This window comes from Artemia franciscana, chromosome 7, assembly GCF_032884065.1.
Source record: "Artemia franciscana chromosome 7, ASM3288406v1, whole genome shotgun sequence".
NCBI classification, from domain to species: domain Eukaryota; kingdom Metazoa; phylum Arthropoda; class Branchiopoda; order Anostraca; family Artemiidae; genus Artemia; species Artemia franciscana.
In genome coordinates, this window is record NC_088869.1 from 31,296,493 (window position 1) to 31,318,988 (window position 22,496).

The following is a 22,496-nucleotide window of genomic DNA, read 5'->3' on the forward strand; positions in this document are numbered from 1 at the left end:
GTAGAACTGCAAGGTATTCGTTTGTAACATTTTGAGGGTTCCATGCTTGGGGGTTATGAAGTCCATCTCAATCTATTTCAAACACAATTTCAAGAAAAAAGTATTTGGAGTCTTACCTTTAGGCCTATCCATGTTTTGTAGATGAAACATTTCTATTAAATAATTGTAACTAGTAATCTGCTGCAGTACATATTTCCATGTGATTCATATTACTTATTTTCTTCTTCTTCTTTAGTGAATCGTAGGGTAAACTTTTCCTTAAATCCGTTCCTTTTCTTTCCTCGAAAGTTTTGTAAAAGAATGAACTTGAACTTGAAAAAAAAATCTTAAAAAGAAAATAAGAAATATTATTTTTTGGAGTAGAAAAAAGCCCAAAACAAGCTAAATTAAAAAATAATAAGCCCAGTTTTCCGCCCCAAGCCCGCAAAAAAAAACCCGCCCCAGTCCAGAGAAATAAGCCACCGGGGCTTGAAACAAGCCAATATGGCAACAGTGTACCACACATTCAACGATATTTTTTAATCATTTCTTCTTCAAATTCCTGCGGTTCTTGGCAGCAGTGTTTTCAAAAGACATGATCCAGAAAGAAATAGGCGAGTCCTAAAAATAAGTAGATTGGATGTAGAAACGGCTTCAAATATAAGTAGAAAATAAGCAATTTATGCATAAGTTGTTTAAATAAGAAATTAGAATTTTAAAGGGTCACATAAGGCTTTTCTCAGATAAAACACTTTAATTGTAAAACCAATACAAAAATAGAAAAAGATAAAATCAGATAAACTACTGGCAAGCTAAGCCGAATGTGATAGGACCAAAAACATTTCAGACACTTCCGGCTATTAAGGTTTTAAAACACTAATTCATATTTCAAACCTAACGAGGAAATATCTGCTTTAGCATTTTGAAGCTGACACGTTTAGTCTGCACTTTATCTGATTGTTGACTAATCGATTTTGCTTTTCAGTCTTGATCAATTATAAGAGACTAAAGGGTCTTTCTACTACGAAATTTGAAAATTGCAAACAGAAAAGAAATTTGACTATTTTCAAAGCATTTGCGAACTTCTTACGTTAAGTTGGTGTTTTTATACCTACGAAATATTTCCATAACAAGACCGGCTCAACACTTTCATAGTCCATGTTGTCTGGGGGGGGGGTGCAAACTAAAGCAAATTCTCGACCTATTTCCATAGCAAGACCGTGTGAACACATTCATACTCCATGCCGTCTGGGGGGGGGGCAAACTAAGGCCAATTCTCGACACTCTCTTTCAGTGCTTGCTTTGTTCTACAAAAGAATTCCATAGGATGTGAAAAAGGATGTAGTGCTTTAACTTCTCCTGGAAAAGCGAAAGATGGATTCACAGGCTCAACAAAATTGTATAATTCAACTTTAAATGGAAATTTTCCTCTGGATGAATGTTACACCTTCTTTATAGAATTTTCTGACCATGCTGTTGACTTTTTCTCTGCTTTCGGTAAATTGGGTATCAGACATAAAATCCAAAAGGCGGCTTTGGTGTTCAAACCAAGATAAACCTGATCAGCTTAAAGTGACTGTCTTCTTTGACCACATTTATATCCTTCATGTTTTTTCCGAAGGTAGGAAGTAACAAGGAAATTCATATAGAATGCCTTTACCACAGATTCTACTTCTTTTTCAGTTCGAAAAAAATGGGCACTCCACACTAAAAAAGTGTGCATTGACTTTGTTAAATGTTGCAAGGGCGTATTCTAAAAATTTCATCCGAACCCGTTTATAGGGATTTCTTAGCTTCGATAAAATTTAGTCATTACCATACAACAGATCTTTGACTGCTAAATCCCTCCAGTAAAAATTCAAGGCGTCCCATCGCTCCAGCAGGCCTTTCAAAGTTTGTAAAAAAGAAATCTGTCGTGTACTAGCAAGAACAATAAACTTCCTTGCGGGAACTTAGGTGAATATTTGAAATTGGGGTATGTATGTATTTGTTCGGCACAGTGCCTAAAATTTGAAGTTACAGTTCAATATAATCCTCAAGTTCCTTAGGCAGCTTTTTCACCGGCACATTGAGCACACAAATGGAAAAGATGGCACGAGTACTTACTATTATCTAGGAATACTTGGTTGTGGTAAACGTCAACAAACCATGGCGACAGCCCATCACAGAGTTAGTCATGTCTACGCAAAAACCGACTCAATTCCAATATTCGAAATTCCTTTTCCAATGTTTGCAATCATTGGCTTAGTTTGTCAAATACACCATCTGCAATACTGTCTGGGCAAGAGAATTTATTGAGCATATCAACTTTTGTCTCTAAACCACCATCAGCAAAAGTGACGCAAATCACCAGTTGTTTATCAGAAGAAATGTCCAAAGTTTCATCCACCATTATAGATATACAATACTGGTCAACACGCCTGCTAGGTTTTCCTTAAATTTTGGTCAAAGCACCTGACGCACCACGGTTGTAATTTTTTGGCCTAGAGCAAGCCTACTCAGTAGGTCAGGGCCTGGTGATGACTCTGATAAGCTTGTGAGGCTGTCGCATAGGCTGTAAGGCAAATTATTCTCCACTAAGAAGTACACAATTTTACTTTAAATATCCGCAATATCTTACAGATAACATAGTTTGTACTAAGATCCAGGCTTTCTCACTAGTAAGGTGCGTTGACATTGTTGCATGTTTTGGCAAAGCTGCTTTATCCTGAGAGCATCTTAAATCCTTCTTGCAGCAAGGACAATGTGCCCCTTCTCCCCACCTGAAATTTAGTGTTTCTTAAAATGTTGTCAAAACTAAGAAAAACCTGCATAATTTAAGCATCTAGTGAAACAGGTCAGTTTTCTTTAGTATATCTTTACCTTTTTTATTACTATATTAGGTATTTTTCAGTTTTCTCTGTCACGTTCATTCTATTCGGGAAAGTTAGTTCCAACTTCCCCCCCCCCCTCTCCCAGGATTTTTATAGAAATTACACCACTGGTTAGGGTATGAATCTAGTGATCTGTTAAGTTGCAAACCATGGACTGGATAACCTCTATTCTCTTTGAATTAAATACTCGACAAGTATAAAAAATAACTGCATGTGCATGACATTTACAAAACATTAAAATATTTAAAATATAGTATTATTGAAGGGAAAAACCACGATTGAAAAAAAATTCAAGCAGGAATCAAACACAAGATACTAATTTGAAGTCCAACACTCTGTTGGCACAATACTGGTCTAGAAATCAAATTGAATCTGTTGGTATTATTAGGACCACAATTGTTAAGCTTATTAAGGTGGCTTGGGGAAGGAACATATAGAAAGTGTTCTCGGGAACCTCCAGTTAAGGGATTTGGTACATAATTGTTACCATGATAAATTTTATACTTCCGAGCTTTTCTACTTAAGAAGTGACACCTAAAGTGTTGTTTTTAGAGCTAAATCGCACTTACGGATGGTAGAATTGGTAAAAATCACGTAGATATAAGCTATAGCATTCAATGAGCCATTAAACACCATCTTAAAATTTCTTATTGCCCACTAGCCTCAACTTTCCCTCTTGAAACATTGTACCGAAAGTTCCGTCTTTAGTTCCATTTGGAGATTGCAGATAGTAGAACTTATATAAATAACATAAATATGAACAATATATTTTATATGAGCTATTAAAAATCGGTCTATGATGTTCTGCTAGACTTAACCCTTGAGAAATGGCCCAAAAAGTGTCATTTTTAGAGCCATATGGCACTTGTAGATGTTGCAATTTATAAAAAGCAGATAGAAAGGGGAAATAGTTTTTGAACGAGTCATTAAGAATATATTTATCATGTTCCGGTAAGCTCTTAGCCCTGGTAAAAATGAGAAAAAAAAAACGGGAAACACATCAGCGCTACTCATGCAAAAAAGTAGTTTTCCTTGTTGTTCAAGGTGGGGGACTCTAATTCCTCTGTATTAGGTTTTTTACCATACTGATCTCAAATGGTTTACTTGATCTGACACTATTTTTGAGGGGCTTCTGATTTTATTTGAAATTACCATGAATTTTTTTTTCGCAATAAGCTTTTACTTATAAGACAAACTGAAATTATAGTTATCATTCTTAAATCAATGTCAGATGACACATTTTTTTTTCACTAGGCGGTTTTTTAACACATTTTTTAACTTTGGTATGGGCTGTTGTTCGCTCTTTACTAGGTTGCAGCTACTACTGCAACTATGACAGCGGAAAAGTCAAAATGGGAATGGGTGAGGAAGGTTGCAACAGAAATGGACGGAAACAGAGAATGGAAGCCATGACTGGTCAGTTTCAAATTTACTGCAATACTTTTTCTGGAAACTTCTGTCCAGACTCACTACCATTAATCCACTTTTCCGTTTTTAGGGTCCTCCGGACGCCCAGAAAATGGAGTTGCAAAAGCAGAAAAATGGGAAAGCTGATACTTACGGCACATTTTCTCGCTTTCACTTTTCCGCTATTTCATTTAGTTGCGTGTCCGGTTGTACTTTTTTAAGTTTTGAGAAAGTGAAAAAACTTTCTGTTAAATTTCCTTCAGAAATACAAAAAAATAAACACCTTAAAAGAGGATGTTGATGTGCATGCGATGAATATGTGTCATAATATTTCTTAATTTGAAGTTAATCATTTATAGAACATGATAAAAACAGAATATATTTACTATTCTCTCGATTTGAGAGGAAGCAGAAGGTCCCTAGAATTCATTATTTCATTATCTCAATGGTTCTGCAACTGATGACAGTAGATAATATAGGCTACTGGTGATTAATAAATCACTGACTCTGGCTGTTTTAGCTAGAAAGGCCTAATTAGGACTACGTAAAGTATTTACGATTATAAACAGGTTATGAAATAAACCAAATTTCTAAAATAAACCGAAACGGTTAGAAAATTGTATTACCTTTGAGATATAAAAACTCCGCTCGTGACAAAGATGCCACTGCTAAGAACAATTGCACCCTTCCATTCTTTAAACATTAGGACTATAGGAATATAATTCAACGGAATAAAAACCAAAAGAATTGGCTGGCACGAAAACTTAAGCTTCCGAAAATAAGTAGATGCCTCTAAAAATAAGAAGAAAGTAAGTAGATAAGTAGATTTTATGTTCGGAAGTAGGAAAGTCCCAAAATAAGTATTCTACTACCAAAATAAGTAGAATTGGAAACACTGCTTTACAGGTATTCCAGTTTCATCTTTTGAAATTTGAGAGAAAATCTTCGAAATCCTGGGAATTTTTGGGGAATTCCAGTGTGAAAAATAAACCCGGTAAGCAAGAGAATATTCAAGATTTTGTGGTTCTTATCCAGAACAATCAGTTTTGTCCAAGACAAGAAATAGTTTGCATAAAAATAATACGAAAGAGGAAGGCAGAAATAAACTTCATACTTTGCAAGAAATAAACCTAGCGTAGAGACTTGGTGCGCACAAGCAGGGGTAAAGCAAGAGTCATGTGTTTGGATAAGGAACATAAAGATGATCCAACAAAATCTTCCAGTTACCTAAAACTGGCTGATAGAACTGAAAGATTATTTGAATTACCTTTACTGTATGCTGACCTACCTTAATTCTGCCTTAGAATGATAGACGATCCTTAACAGGGGGAAAATAATAATTTTCATAAAACTCTGAAAAAGTTAAGCTAGCTTCGACTCTCAGAGAAAATGTCTGTTATGGATTTTCTGTATTTAGTCCTGGCTCTCAAGTCTTTTATCAAAACTTGACCAAGTTGATTTATACATATCCTCCTACCAATGGGTTTTCTCGTAGGTATGATCAGACCAAAAATTAGTTTCAGCTTTCTTTTCAGGCTTGGTTGGTTTCACTATGGTTTGAGTTCGTGTAATGAATCAAGTGTTTTTATAAAGTAAATTCTGAAACCAAAGAATTGGATCAAAGCTTTTATCTGAAAACGGATGATGCAGATATAGCTGCAAAAAATTTCAAAATTATATCCAAGTAAAAAAAAGACTGAAATAAACTATAAAGCTCTATTACTTTGTTTTGTGTATTCTTCATTGTTTGTATGTTCTTTGTTGCTTGTATGCACCTTATATCCGGTGGATTCAGGGCTCTTTGTTGCACGTTGGTTTCCGAGAAATAAACACGTTGACCATCCTGTAAATGTACCGCTAAGTGAACAACAGCTGGACATTACCACTTCGTCGATAGTTGGAGCATTGTATCTACGCACATGTTGGCCAGGAGGCGTTTTGTCAGCGGAAATAACAATTTTATGCTGCTTTGTTAATTTAGTCTGAAAATGGGGCTTTTAAAATGTTTATCCTTAGGAAAATGGCGCAAGTAAACCATAAAAAGACAATAATTACACAAAAGTAAGCATGCCTGGATTAATTATGAACTAATGAATATTTTTCGACAAATGGACAGGAGCTTAGACTAAAATTAATTGTCATATACAAATAAAGGATTGAAAGGTGAATAGAGTGATATGTCTATCAGACAAAAATCATCGTATGTTTTTTTGATTACCGTAGGCAGCGCTATAGCACCGTCTCAACAAAGAGCGACGTGTGCACAATGTGTTTTTTTCTTTTACTTCTTTTAGACCATGGCACGTCGTATAGAAGGCCTAACAAATTTAAAAAATAAAACGTCTAGTGCCCTTTTTAATAGTAAAATTCAAAACAATAGGAGGGTAGCTATCCCCCAGGGATGGTTCAACTTCGGCAAACAGGAATTATAAGCACGAAAATAAACCATTAACTAGTAACAAAATTCTAAAATTACTGCACGATACTAGGTCACGACACAGACATACAAAAATACAAAATTTCAAACTGACGGACAATTTTTGAGTTGCTTTGCCAGGGTGGAAGGTGGAGTAAATATTTTGCAAAACGGAAGAAGATTGAAAGTATTTTGTTTGGTCAGTAATAGTTAACAGTTTCCAAAATGTGAAATATACAGACTGTAAGGGAGAGCTATTGCATTGAAAAGGCTAGCTAGCAAATGCCGGTTGAATCTGAACTTGCAGGAAATTATTGACGCAAGATTTACCTAGTCTAGAATACCATCTATCCCTATTTATACCAGCCTGGGTGTTAAAATGTTCCAATAAAAAATTCTACCGGGGACCCTCTCTATTTGCTCCTGTCTCGGTCAGTCGATGCTACAGGAGCATATTCTACTTTAACTCATACCCTGAACTTTTAAGTCATAAAATGAGTAATTACTGTCCTATTATTATTAATACTACTACTAATAACTCATCGCAGTACCAAGCCGCCTGAGGCCAAAACAGCTAGGCACGCTCCATCTCCAACCTAATCTATTCAAGGCCTCCCTTTTTACACCCTCCCAGTAAGTTCCGATTCCCTTTAAATCCTTATTTACAAAATACTCCCAACCCAGACAAGGACGACCTGCTTTCCATGTAGCCCCAGACGGGAATTCGCAGAACGTGGCCTAGCCATCTCAACCTTTCTTTCATTATAGCCCTAGAAAGTGGGATTGAATCACATTTTTCGTACAGCCTACTGTATGAAATACAGTCAGTCAGCCGGGTACCCAGAACAATCAGTAGGCAATTTCTCTTGAAAACATTTAGTAAATTTTCGTCTGGTTTTTGGAGCGACCATGCTTCAGAGCCATATTCAACCACTGTCATCACTGTAGCTTCCGAAATTCTAATCTTGGCTTGCAGACCTATCTTCCTTTGTTTCCAAAAATTTTTTAACTGTGAAAAAACACCCTGAGCCTTGGCTATTCTACTTTTTCCATCTTCACTGCTCCCACTCTCTTTACTAATAATACTACCAAGATAAGTGAAGCTGCTAACCTAATCAATCTTTTCGTTACCCAACGTCACCTTTTCATCTTCACTTATTCCTAGCCTTAGTGACTTGGTCTTCTTAACATTAATTTTCAAGCCAATTCTAGCACCCTGAATTCACAAAATCTCTAAAAATTCATTCATTTTGCTCACACTTTCATCTAATTTGCTTACATCATCAGCATAATCCAAGCCCAGGAGCGTTTTTCCTCCCCATTTGATTCAGTGGTCTCAAATTGCCTTTCATCTGCTCCTTAAGACGAAGTCCATCAAAATAATCCATATAAAAGGAGATAGAAGACATCACTGCTTAACTCCTGATTTAAAACAAAACCAGTTGCTAACCTCATTTCCTATTTTAACTGCACCAGTATTATTCTTGTACATAGCACTAATCACTTTAATGTATTTGTGTGGTATACCACACAAGAATAAGACTTTTGCTAAAGCTCTTCTATCAACAGAATCGAAAGCTTGCTCATAATCCATAAAACTAAAGACCAAAGGTGTTTGACCGCGAGGGGACTTCTCAATTATTAATCTAAGAGTGAAAACTTGGTCGACACAGCCTCTACTTGTTCTAAAACCACACTGTTCTTCCCTTAAAACTTCGTTTACAGCATCTCTCAGTCTAAAAAGTAGTTGCCCCATTCATCACTGTTTGATTTTCACAATATCAGAGATGTATATTTGGGCCAATTAATGGAGAGGTTTGTAATCACCCCTCTTACGACCCATTTCTCAAATTAGATTTGGAAAATCACTCTTCTTCCACCTGTAAAGAATATTTTCGTTTCTAGATTAAAAACACTAGAAATTTTACTTTTTCCAATAATTTCGATGTAAATACCAAAAATGGTATATTTAGATATTCATTTTATCTTCAAAAATTTCTGGAAATTAGAAAAGAGCCACAGTTTCCATCCAGCATCGTTTGATATACGGTTATTCAAGGAAGTTTCTAAAACTATTCATTGACGATTCTTTTGGAAAACCCCCAGCATAAATTCCTTCACCCTTCACAATAGAGTCTTACTTGACCGCTCTCATTATTATAGCTCCTACCATCCTAATATTACCTTCTTAAGGTATATTATCTGGACTTGTCCTCCCACTCTTCTACCCTTTTTCCAACAATGAAAACACCCCGCTCACTCTGCGAAATAGTTCAATTCTGCGAAATAGTTAAATGAAGCTATCCACTACATCGACCTTCTCGATATTTTACGTCACATGTTCATCCTATTTATTACTAATAAAAAAAAATAATAATAAAACTGAAGAACTAAAATAGACATCTCACAGCACAAAAAAAATATCAAGAGAAACTAACAGAAGTTTTATTAATGGTCTCAAACAACAGAAAAAAGAATACAAATACTTTTGCTCCCTTTTGACCCACTGCTTAGTCAGAGCTGCTAGTAATATCCTAGTGCAGTGGTAAAACAAATTTCAGACCCCCCTTCCTGACTCAAATATAAGCTAAAAAAGGTAAGGTAAAGGATACGGCATTAGACTTTACAGTCCCTACCGGCGGTGCTGATCACCGTTTCTTGGGCCTTCAGCCAGGAAGTGCCAGCCATCCTGTGCTTTCGCACACCCTTCCTGATTACCTTCCCCAGATTTCTCCAGGTACCCATTTAGAGCTGGGTCGACACTGGCTAAGCTTACAGAGTGACACCACTGACCCCCGTCCCAAACTAAACAATTGGGTGCACTGGGATTCGAACCCGTGTCCTCTCAGACAAAGGATCCTGAATACAGCGCACCAATCCACTCGGCCAGGACGGCCAATATAAGCTTAATTAAAGTGGATATAACAAAAAAGCTAAATAAAGTGGATAGTAAATATAAGCTAAAAAGGCCGAATTAAAGTGGATAATTTTTACTTTAATCCCCGTAATTCCCCGTTTCTTCTATGCCCGTAATTCACCCGTGTCAGTTAACAGTGCTTCAGAATAAACCAATGACAGTAGACTCACCAGACAGAAAAGGACTAATTTTTGGACCAATGAGGTCCAAGTGTGATTTGCCTAAGATATTGAATCTTTCAGTTCTTGTGACTTTTTACAATACCCATTTTATCTTCAAGCCCCAAAATAAAATACTGCTTAAATGGTTTAGCAGTCTTTTCTTGCTGGTTTCAAATATTCACGAGGACAAATAAGGAGTTGAAATCAATCTAAAATACCTGAATAGTTACTACTCGATTATAGCTTTTGTGTTTCATCTTTGCCCAAGGGCCTGGAATGATTTGATAATGAATTAAATCTGGGTGAGTTCCAAATCTGCTAAAAGCCATAGTCTTAGGATCTATAAAAAGGTTGGTGAAGAAATTTTTGGTTTCTTCACTTATTAATTAGAATTAACAATAATATAATAGCATTAATAGGGATAATAATAATAATGATGATTGGTGATTTTTGGTTCACCGCATTAAAGATCAAAAACTTTTTTTTAGATTGATTGCAGTCAATATTCATAAGTTAATGTGTAGTGGACTTACTATCTACCTTAAGAAGCCTCGCTTCAACTTTTTTGTATTTATTGCTTATGAATAAACCCTTTTCATACCAAAAGAAAGTAATCTTCTTCAAGCTTATTACCAATCTCTTACGATCGTTCGGCCTCTAAGGACTTCACATAGAACTCATTGTCCTATTTGTCTAGCCCATGAAAAGGCCTAATGCTCCTTTGAGTTAAGGTTTGTGCATATTTTCAGTTTCTTGCTGAAATAATTTAGACATTAGTTTAAGCTTGTTCAGAAAAATCATTAGTAGAAGTATATACCAGTAGCAAAATCTTTATCTAAATATGATGCACATTTCATAGCGCGCAATTTGGGAAGTTCCCAAACCGTAAGAGTCATAGCTTCAATTGCTTCTTGGTTTTCCATCGTAAACATTTGTCATTGCGCGTGCGTGAAGACAGGCTCATGAAAAGTGGTATAAATGTTTGGTCTTATATGACTTTTCGCTACTGCACATTATATTTACTGAAAAGGAAATACTTCACAGTAAACTGTATAGAATCCTGATGTTCACTTAATTTTGACGATTTTTTTTACCCTTCGTCATTTGTGAAAATAACCTTTTACTACCTGGTCTTACTGTAGTTTTTTTCAACCATTCTACGATTAATGCTTGTAATTACTTTACATATTATTGAAAAACTTTTTAATTATCAATGGTTACTACTGATTAAAATTTTAAATGTCAGCAATTACTGAAGAGAATGTTAAGGGGCATATTAAACTAAACCAATAGGCACTTTATGCATATTGGTGGTTAAAAGGACATATCTTCCATATCTCAGTATCGGCTAAGGTAATTAAGTTGAAACTTTCAAGGGAGGCTTATGGGGGGGGGGGGCTGGACAGTATTGAACTAGACTAAAAGACACCAAGTGTATCCAAATTCTAAAAAGGGCCAATTCGCAACATCTCGGCTAAGGGTACTAAGGGTTTGACTACAGGTATTAAGCTAAATTCTTACGGAGAATACTGAGAGAGATAACTTCATCAATGGTTGACTTTAAACTTTCAAATACTGTACCCCATACACACACTCTCATTTGCAAATATGTACCCCAGATTGCACTTTTTCCATCTATACTTTCACTTGTCTTTGTCTTCTCACCCTAAGCTGAAAGAAATCTAACGAAGAAACCAGTTTGTTTTTGAGTTGTACAGAGAGTAAACTTGAGCGTATGGCGCATAACACACAAGTGCACTAATTAGTTTTAAATATACACAAGTCAATTTGATAAACGAAAAATTCTGTAATACTGGGTGTCCATACTTTCTGTAGGAATTGGAGTGATTATGTGTGCTATTTTCTCGCAGTAGCCGACAAATAGCACGATAATTAAAGAAAAAGAAAAACAGGGCAATGTCAAAAATGTTTTCTAGCAAAATCCTGCTTTATTGCACTGTCTAAGAAAATCGGTAAAGAAAATCACAATAACATTCAATTTTTAGAAGATAACACCAAAGCATTTTGACATCATTGACTATATTTAAGGTAAGCTTTAGAACAATTTTAGCAAAAAAGAGTTAAATTTCAAGGTTTGATGGACACAGTACTACCGGAACCAAGTTTCTTCTTCTTCCTCTCCAAAAATTTCTTATGGTTAAGGTTCAGCTCTCGAATTTGTTCAATTTCTTCTTTATCATCTTCCTAAAAAAAAGTCTTGGCAATAATACTGAGGTCTTATTAACAAAAACACTAGCAATATTTTTAGAAAAACAATCTTGTCATAAGTACTTGTTTTTTAGTCACTAAAGGAAAAAAATTATCATTAAAATTCTTACCTCTTCAATAAAATTGAAGTAATTGTGGTAAATTTTTATCTATAATTAAAAATACATTATATTTTTAAAATATTAAAAATTGTGTATCACTAACAGCTCTGACCTATTATATTGGAGGAATCATTTCATAAGTTTTGTTTTGTTAAGTTTTGTTCCGGAAATACATTACATAAGAAATACATTGGTCTGTTATCCCACTCAAAACTATAACGTTTTAATCTTTGGGTTATCTGACAAGATATATGTATCAAAACATAAAAACTATAGCAAAATAAATACATCATAACTGCATCAGACATTTCCTAGGAATTTTCAGGGAGTGGGGCAAGATTAAGCTATTTTTTAGCTAGTCACACTAGCTGAACCCTTTCTCATTGAGTCAACATACTGTGAGCGACTTTACCTGTGTTCACTTTTGGTGCCAAACCAAATGGTATTAAAAAAAGACTGGCACTAGTGGATCATATAGAATATTTTGTAGATATATTATGGAATCATTGGAACATTATTTCAACTAAATTCATCGCTGAGGTTCTTACCTTACATCAGTGGTTTCCAAAATTTATGATGCCACGGCTTCCTTAAAAATATTTTATCATATGGAGCCTCCCTTCCTTAGAAGATAACATAGATATGGAAATTTTTAGTACTTCGAAATTTGTTAAGACAAACTATTACAAACAAAGAACTAATAACATTTATATTATTGTCTTTTAATGAGGATGGCCGTGATTGACTATAATTAGCACGAAGTATATCAAGTGTTGGTGTCAATGATCAGATGACAGCATGAACTTCCTTTTCTATAACCAAACGAACACGATATTTAGAGTTCATTTCAGCTAATGCAAAAATCCTGATTCACATAAATACAATTTTGCAAACGGCAGCAATACTTTTAACGTCTTATTTGACAACATATCATATTCACTCTTATTATCTAGCCAAAGTTGAATTAGAGATGCATTCTGAAAATTTTGTTTTAAAGAAGTATTACAAGAAAATTCAATCAATTTTTCATGCTTGTTAATTTGAATTTGTCATCTTCCTCGTCAATAAAATTATTATATATTTTGTAAAATCAAAATCATTAAACTAATTCAAGAAATTAATGAACAAAGTTTCCAAGCATTCAAAAAATTGATTTTTGTTTGCTTCTATGTTATTATTAAATAAAAAAACTGTTTTTTTTTATCTAAAAGTAAGGAGCGACATTAAAACTTAAAACGAACAGAAATTACTCCGTATATGAAAGGAGCGGTTGCCTCTTCAACACCCCGCTCTTTACAATAAAGTTTGACTTTTTCTCTTTAACTACTTTTTAAAACATTAAAAACTTTAGCGTAAAGAGCAGGGTGTTGAAGAGGGAACAGCCCCTTTCATACACGGAGTAATTTCTGTTCATTTTAAGTTTTAATGTCGCTTCTTACTTTCAGTTAAAAAAAACTTGTTTTTTATTTAATTTCTGAACGTTTTTGAATTAATGCATGTTTTGATTTTGGCTCTCCACACAGGAATAATTAAAACGAAATTTGCATATTATTGTTTTTTTGGCTAAATGGCTTTCTCATAGTTTTGATCGGATAATTTTTAAGAGAAAGGAGTGGGGGAGGAGGCCTAGTTGCCCTCCAATTTTCGGCTACTTAAAAAGGCAAATAGGACTTTTGATTTTTTACGAACGTTTTTATTAGTAAAAATATACGTAACTTACGAATTAACTTACGTAACGAACTTTTATATTCGTATTTTCTACTACTTATATGAGGGGGCTCGCCCCCTCGTCAATACTTCGCTCTTCACACTAGAGATTAAATTTTGCCCAGATTCCCTAAGAATGACCCCTGAATCACAAAGGCCGTAGAATAAATAGTTGAAATTACTAAGAATACTTTAGCGTAAAGAGCAAGATATTAGGAGGAAGTGAACCCCTCACATGTGTAATAGTTTCTGTTCGTTTTAAGTTTTAATGCTACTCATTACTTTCAGCTGAAAAAAGTTTTTCATATTTATTTTTTCATTTTTTTTAATTGCCGGAAAATTCTGCGCCCACTTCATGGAAATTCTCTTCCCCCATGGCAAATTACTCCATGGAAAGTTCACCCCACATAACCCCCTCCCCTCACCCCCCAAACCAAAAATTCACCTGAAAACGTCTGTACGCTTCCCAATAACCATTACTATATGTAAACACTAGTCAAAGTTTGTAACTTGCAGCCCCTCCCACGGGGACTGTGGGAGAGTACGTCGTGGCCAAGGACATAGTTACTAGGTTTTTCGACTATGTTGAATAAAATGACTATCTCAGAATTTTGATCCGGTGACTTTGGGGAAAAAATGAGCGCAGGAGGGGGCCTAGGTGTCCTCCAATTTTTTCGGTCGCTTAAAAAGCGCACTAGAGCTTTAAATTTCCGACAGAATGAACCCTTTTGCTACATTCTAGGACCACTGGGTCGATATGATCACCCCTGGGAAAAAAAAACAAATAAACACACAACCGTGATCTGTCTTCTGGCAAAAAATAAAAAATTCCACATTTTTGTAGATAGGAGCTTAAAATTTTACTGTTAGGTTATCAAAACTGAAAAAAAGAAAAAAAACAAATACACACGCATTCGTGATCTGTCTTGTGGCAAAAACTACAAAATTCCACATTTTGTAGATAGGAGCTTGAAACTTCTAGTATGGGCTTCTCTGATACTCTGAATATGATGGTGTGATTTTCGTTAAGATTGTATCGCTTTTACGGGGTGTTTCCCCCTATTTTCTAAAATAAAACAAATTTTCTCAGGCACGTAACTTTTGATGGGTAAAACTAAATTTGATGAAACTTATATATTTAAAATCAACATTAAATTGCGATTCTTTTAATGTAGCTATTGGTATCAAAATTCTATTTTTTTAGTTTTGGTTACTATTGAGCCGGGTCGCTCCTTACTACAGTTCATTAGCACGAACTGTTTGATGAGCACACAAATTTAAAGTGAAAATATCTCAGATTTTTTCCAAATTTGTCTTCCATAGCTCCATTTTTCTTGTGGATGCTTTCAAATTAAATTTTTAATCAATACATGCATTTTTGACCCTTAAATCGATTTCTTCAAAATGCTCACTTTTACTAAATTTCCACCATACAGGCCAGTTTAATAACCAAATTATCCTTCCTAAACATATTTGCGTCCTCATTTTGATTTTCTTCGATAAAAATTGCAATTTCCACTTCGACTTCATTTATTCTCTGAATCATTCTGGCAGGAGGTAGGAAGCGTAAACTTAAAACGATCAGAAATTACTCCTTACATGAAAGGGGCTTTTCCTCTTCAACGTCCCGCTCTTTACACTTAAGTTTTTTACTGTTTTAAAAAGTAGAGTTAAGAGAAAGAGTCAAACTTTGGCGTAAAGAGCTGGGTGTTTAGGAGGAAAAGCCCCTTTCATATACTGAGTAATTTCTGACCGTTTCAAGTTTTAATGTCGCTCCTTACTTTCAGTTAAAAAAAACTTGTTTTTTTTTTTAATTCAATTTAGGAAAGGACTATCCCCTCACGTACGTAATATTTTCTGTTCGTTTTAATTTATAATGTTGCTCAATGCTTTCAGTGGGAAAAACTATTTTTTTTTTATTTAATCAAACCGTTTGTGGTAACGAACCCCGTAACGTAGTAGCGATCCTGCTCAATAGTAACAAAAACCCTAAAAAACGGAATTTTGATACAAATAGTTACAGAATTCTTTTTTATTTGTATGCTGATTTTAAATATATAAGTTTCATCAAGTTTAGTCTCACCCGTCAAAAGTTATGAGCCTAAGAAAATTTGCCTTATTTAAAATAGGGGGGAACACCCTCTAAAAGTCAGGTCTTAACAGAATCTTAAAGAAATCTTAACGAAAATCACATCATCAGATTTAACGTATGAGAGAACTCTATTATAGAAGCTTCTATCTATAAAAATGTGGAATTTAGTATTTTTTGCCAGAAGACAGATAACTGATGCGCGTTTGTTTTCTTGTTTTTTTTTGTATTTTTTCCAGGGGTAGTCGTATCAACCCAGTGGTCCTAGAATGTTGCAAAAGGGCTCATTTCAGCAAAAATTATAGTCCTAGTGCCCTTCTCAAGTGACCAGAAAGTTGGAGGGCACATAGGCTCCCTCCCACGCTCATTTTTTCCCAAAGTCACTGGATTAAAATTTTTATATAGCCATTTTGTTCAGCAAGGTCGAAAAGCCTAATAACTGTGTATTTGGGAACGACTTAATCCCCCACAGTCCCCGAGGGAGGGGCTGCAAGGTACAAATTTCAACCATCGTTTACATATAGTAATGGTTATTGGGAAGTGTACAGACGTTTTCAGGTGGATTGTTTCGCGTTGGGAGGGGGGCAGTTGGATAGAGGGGGTTTCGTAGGAGGATCTTTCCATGAAGGAATTTATCATGAGGGAAAAGAATTTCTGTGAAGAGGGTGCAAGACATTCTAGTATCATTAAAAAAAAAACAATGAGAAAATACATAAAAAAAGTTTTTCAACTGGATGTAAGGAGCAGCATTAAAATTTAAAACGAACAGAAGCTATTACATGTATAAGGGCGTCTGTCTCCTCCTCAACATCTTGTTCTTTGCTCTAAAGCATTTTTAGTAATTTCAACTATTCATTCTGCGGCCTTTGTGATTCAGGGGTCATTCTTAAAGAATTGGGACAAAATTCAAGCTTTAGTGTAAAGAGTAAGGTATTGACGAGGGGACGAACCCCCTCATATACGCAATAAAAATATAAAAATATAGAAGTTTGTTACGTAAGTTTATTTTGTGAGTCACGTGTATTTATTCAAAATAAAAACCTTCGTAAAAAAAATTAAAAGTTCTGGTTGCATTTCTAAGTTACCAAAAGTTGGAGGGGAACTAGACTTCCTTCCCCAGCTCTTTTTTCTTATCAAAATTGTCCGATCAAAACTATGGGAAAGCCATTTAGCAAAAAAAAAAAAAAAAAAAATACAAATTTCGTTTCAATTATTCATGAGCGCTGAGCCATAATCGAAACATACATTTAATTCAAAAACGTTCAGAAACTAAATAATTTTTTTTTAACTGCAAGTAAGGAGCGATATCAAAACTTAAAACGAACAGAAATTATTCCGTATATGAACGGGGTTGTCCCCTCTTCAACGCCTCGCTCTTTACGCTAAAGTTTTTTACTGTTTTAAAAAGCCGAGCTGTGAGAAAAAGTCAAGCTTTAGCGTAAAGAGCAAGGCGTCGAGAAGGGGAAAACCCTTAGATATCCACAAAACTTGTTTATTTTGGTAATTCTATATATATAGGATCCATTAAGTTTAATTTTATCCGTCAAAGGCTAAGGGCCTGAGAAAAATTGTTTGACTTTCTGAAAAGGGGGAAACGTCCCACGAAAGTTAAGGAAACATTTTGAAAAATTGTACCATAATTCAGCGTATCAGAGAACCAAAATGTAGAAGTTTCAAGCTTATGTCTAATAAAATGTGGAATTTTGTATTTTCGCCAGAAAAAGATCAGGGATGTGTTTTTATTTCTTCATTTTTCCAAGGGATGGTTGTTTCAATCAAATGGTCCTTTTTTTTGGAATTTTTTTTGGAATTTAAAATGGAATTTTAGCAGACTGCTCATTTGAAATTAAACTTTCTAGTACCCTTTTTAAGAGACCAAAATGATTTTAGGGCAACTAGAACCCCTCCCTCCAGCCCTTTTCCCTCAAAGTCGTCTGACCGAAATTTGAGGTAGCCATTTCGTTTAGCATGGTTGAAAGGTCCAATATTTTTGATTTTGGGGATAAGATGTTCCCCCATAGCCCTTGAGGAAAGGACTGAAGTATATGAAATTTGCCCAAATTGTTCACATATAGTATTTGTTATTGGGATAATAGAACAGAGGTAAAGTGTTTGGATGAAAGGAAGAGCTATGACATCGAATTTTAACATAAAATAACTAGATTTCAATCAAACAGTTCTTTTTAACGAACTGTATTTAAGGAACGATTTGGCTCATAAGATCCTAACTCAAAAACAGAATTTTGATATATGCATAAAAAACTGGATATTTGTAGTGATCATGAGAAAATTTCCCTGATTTTCAGAAAAAGGGTAGGAAACACTCTCAAAATATCAAGCAATCTTAATGGATGTTTGCCAATAATGCAGTTTGCAATCTTAATGACGTAGTCACTTAATGCCAATATTAGGCTGTTTGGTGCTGGGTGTTTTTAATTTTTGTTTTTTTAATGATTTTTTCCCTGCTTTCAATTTTTCTTAAATGTTTCCAGCGAAAATGTTTTTTCTGGTATCTTTACAGGAAAAATTGAAAAAACGACTATTTCTCCTCCCTAGATTTTGAAAACAATTTTATTCAGAGCCGTATCCAGGATCTTTTTTCCCGTGAAGTATTTTAGAAAAAAAAATTCTGAGGGGGGAGTGAATACAAAACCTTATAAAACGCATCAAAAATTTCCTGTATTCATTTTTGTTACGTTTTTACGAGCCCGACAATCCTTTCGGAGGGATTTCGAACCCCCTATCTCACTAGATGTATGTTTACATACTCTCACGGTCTTGTATGTTTACCCCCTCCCTTCCTTTTTAGGTGAATTAACACCACTAAAAGAATGCTGGGCTTACCCAGCTCTCATGCATGAAAAAATAAATATTAATGTGTTTCAAAGAGTTCATGGTAAAGAAAAGTAAGTAAGGAGTGACACAGGCCTATCATAATCGATAACGAAAAAAAAATATTTTTGATAATTATAAATGCATCAAAAGAATCGAATTTCTATGCATATTCAAAATATATAAAGTTCACCAAGTTTAATGTAAAATATCAAAAATTAAAGACCCGAGAAAACATGCCAATATGGAAAAGGGGGGAAAAATCCCCAAAAAGTCAAATAGTCTTCTTGGAAGTCCAACCATCATATTCAACATATCAAAGAATACTACTGTAGAGGTTTCAAGCTCTTGTATACTAAAATGTCGAATCTATTATTTTTGGCCAGAGGAAAGATCAGGGACGCATATGTTTATTTATTTGTTTTTTTCACAAGGGTATTCCTACCAAGCATATTATCCTAGAAAATTGTGAGATATCTATCTGATTTGGGATAGTCTAAACCTCCAATGAATATGTCTTTTTGGGATTACATGACCCCTCATAGTCCCTGGAAAAATAGACGCAATTTACACATTGCTGACATTTAGTATTTGCTTTTGGGACAGATACATATTTTTTTCTATTTTTGGAGGAGGGAAGGAGGGAATGTTTTTGTGAGGGGATTTTCCATGGGGACAATTTTCCGTGGACAGGAAGGCCTTCAAGAGCGTTGGGAGAACATCCACGCCCCTTTTATCTCTGATGTCATATAATCAAATTTTTTTTAAATATCTCTCTGATTCAGCATGGTTAAAAGGTCTTATGACTAAGAGTTTAGGGAATATGTAACCCCTAGAGTCCCTGGAGAATTGGCTGCAAGCACTAAATTACCCAGTTTGCCCATTGCTCACATATAGTACTTGCTATTAGGAAATAGACGAAAATATGTTTGGGAATGGGGAGTTTCCTGTGATGATGGAAGTTTCAGGAGGAATTTTATAGGGATATTTTAAACGAGGAAGGGGGTTTCCTGGCATTATTTGAAAAACAATCAGATATTAAATACAAAAACAAGTTTTTTCAACTGAAAGTTAGGATCAATATTAAAACTTGAAACAAACAGAAAAGATTTCAGTATTTAAAAGGGGATTCTCCCTCCTCAACACAACGTTCTTTATTATAACGTATGTCTCTTTGTCAAAATTGTTTAAGAATGACTGCTAAAACATAAGAGCCGTTTAACTAGAACAAGAAGCTTTTTAAAGCATTGTAAACTTTAGCATAAAGAGAGGGATAATTTGGAGGAGAGTGCCCTTCATTTACCAAATGATTTCTGTTTGTTTCAAGTTTTATTGTTGCTCCTTACCAATCAGTAGAAAACACTGTTTTTTCATTTAATTTGTCTTAAAGGAGAGTGTTTCCTTTCACTATTAAATAAAACAAAACAAGTTTTTTTAAAGGAAAGTAAGGAGCGACATTAAAACTTAAAACGAACAGAAATTACTTCGTATATGAAAGGGGCTGCTTCCTCATCAACGCCCCACTCTTTAGACTAAAGTTTGACTCTTTCTCTTAACTCTACTTTTTAAAACGGTAAAAATTTTAGTGTAAAGAGTCGAAAGCAGCCTCTTTCATATACGAAGTAATTTCTGTTCGTTTTAAGTTTTAATGTCGGTCCTTACTTTCCGTTAAAAAACTTTTTTTTTATTTAATTTCTGAACGTTTTTGAATCAATGCATGTTTTGATTTTGGCTCTCCGCAGATGAATAGTTAAAACGAAATTTGCATATTTATTTTTTTGGCTAAATGGCTTTCTCATAGTTTTGATCGAATTATTTTCAGAAAAAAAAGGAGCGGGAGAGGAGACCTAGTTGCCCTCCGATTTTTTGGTTGCTTAAAAAGGCATCTAGAACTTTTAATTTTTTTGGAATGTTTTTATTAGTAAAAGTTATACGTAACTTACAAATTAGCTTACGTAACCAACTTCTGTATTCTCATGTTTTCATTACGTATATGAGGGGTTTCACCTCCTCGTCAGTACCTCACTCTTTACACTGAAGCTTAAATTTTGTTCCAATTTCTTAAGAATGACCCTTGAATCACAAAAGCCGTAGAATAAATAGTTGAAATTACTAAAAATACTTTAGCGTAAAGAGCGAAGTATTAGGAGGAGGTAAGCCCATCGTATGCGTACTAATTTCTGTTCGCTTCTTACTTTCAGTTGAAAAAACTTTTTCATATTCATTTTTTCATTGTTTTTTTTTTAAATAATGCTAGAAAATCCTGCGCTCCCTTCATGGAAATTTTCTTCCCACAAGACAAATTCCTCCAAGGAATGCTCCCCCAACATATCTCCCTCTTCTCAACCTCCCCCCCCACAACAAAAAAGACTGAAAACGTTTGTACACTTCCAAATAACCATTACTATATGTAAGTACTGGTCAAAGTTGGTAACTTGTAGCCCCTCCCACGGGGACTGTGGGGAAGTAAGTCGTCCCCAAAGACATAGTTATTAGGTTTTTCGACTATGGTGAATAAAATGGCTGTCTCAGAATTTTGATCCGGTGACTTTGGGAATAAAATTAGCGTGGGAGGGGGCCTCGATCACCCCTGCAAAAAAAACAACAAACAAACAAATAAACACGCATCCGTGATCTGCCTTCTGGCAAAAAATACAAAATTCCACATTTTTGTAGATAGAAGCTTGAAAGTTCTACAACAGGGTTCTCTGATACGCTGAATCTGATGGTGTGATTTTCGTTAAGATTCTATGACTCTTAGGAGTTTTTCCCCCTATTTTCTAAAATAAGGCAAATTTTCTCAGGCTCCTAACTTTTGATGGGTGAAATTAAACTTGATGAAACTTATATATTTAAAATCAGCATTAAAATGCAATCCTTTTGATGTAGCTATTGGTATCAAAATTCCATATTTTAAAGTTTTGGTTACTATTGAGCCCGGTCGCTCCTGGCTATTATGAAGCTCACAGACGTTTTCAGGGGTATTTTTCGCGTTGGGTCGGGGTGTATTGGGGGGGGGAGCACGTGGTAGCATATTTTTATGGAAGAATTTATCATAAGGGAAGATAATTTCCATGAAAGAGGCGCAGGACTTTCTAGCATTATTTAAAACAACGAGAAAATGAATAATTTTTTTTCCAACTGGAAATAATGAGTAGGATTACAACTTAAATGAACAGAAAATATTACATATATAAGGGGGTTCGTTTCCTCCACAATACCTTGCTCTTTACGCTGAAGTATTTTATTACTTTCAAACACTTATTCTACGGCCTTTGTGATTCAGGGGTCATTCTTAAAGAATTGGGACAAAAATTCAAGCTCTAATATAAAGAGCAAGGTATTGACGAGGCGGCAAACCCCCTCATATACGTAATACAAATACACAGATAAGTTCATCTTATCTACGTAAGTTCATTCGTAAGTTACATATATTTATTACTAACAATAACGTTCTAAAAAAATAATAAAAACTCTTGTTGAATTTTTAAGTAACCAGAAATTGGAAGGCAGCTAGGCCTCCTCACCCGCCCACTTTTCTTATCAAAAATCGTCCGATCAAAATTAAGAGAAAGCTATTTAGCAAAAAAACTAATGTGGAAATTTCGTTGTAATTATTCATGTGCGGTGAGCCAAAATCAAATCATGCATTAATTCAAAAACGTTTAGAAATTAAATAAAAAAAAACAAGTTTTTTAACTGAAAGTAAGGAGCGACATCAAAACTTAAAACGGACAGAAATTGTTCCGCATATGAAAGAGGTAGTCCCCTCCTCAATGCCTCAC

At 34.9% G+C, this 22,496-nt stretch overlaps 1 protein-coding gene across 1 annotated transcript in view; it reads right to left on the bottom strand.

The window, feature by feature from the left end:
• Positions 1 to 11,776: 11,776 nt before the first annotated feature.
• LOC136029668 (uncharacterized) overlaps positions 11,777 to 22,496 on the bottom strand; it is a 147,808-nt gene continuing 137,088 nt past the window's right edge. Inside the window, exon 15 of the mRNA XM_065708172.1 lies at positions 11,777 to 11,958. Coding sequence (XP_065564244.1) covers positions 11,842 to 11,958 — 117 coding nt within the window. The 3' untranslated portion in view covers positions 11,777 to 11,841. The remainder of the gene's footprint in view (positions 11,959 to 22,496) is intronic.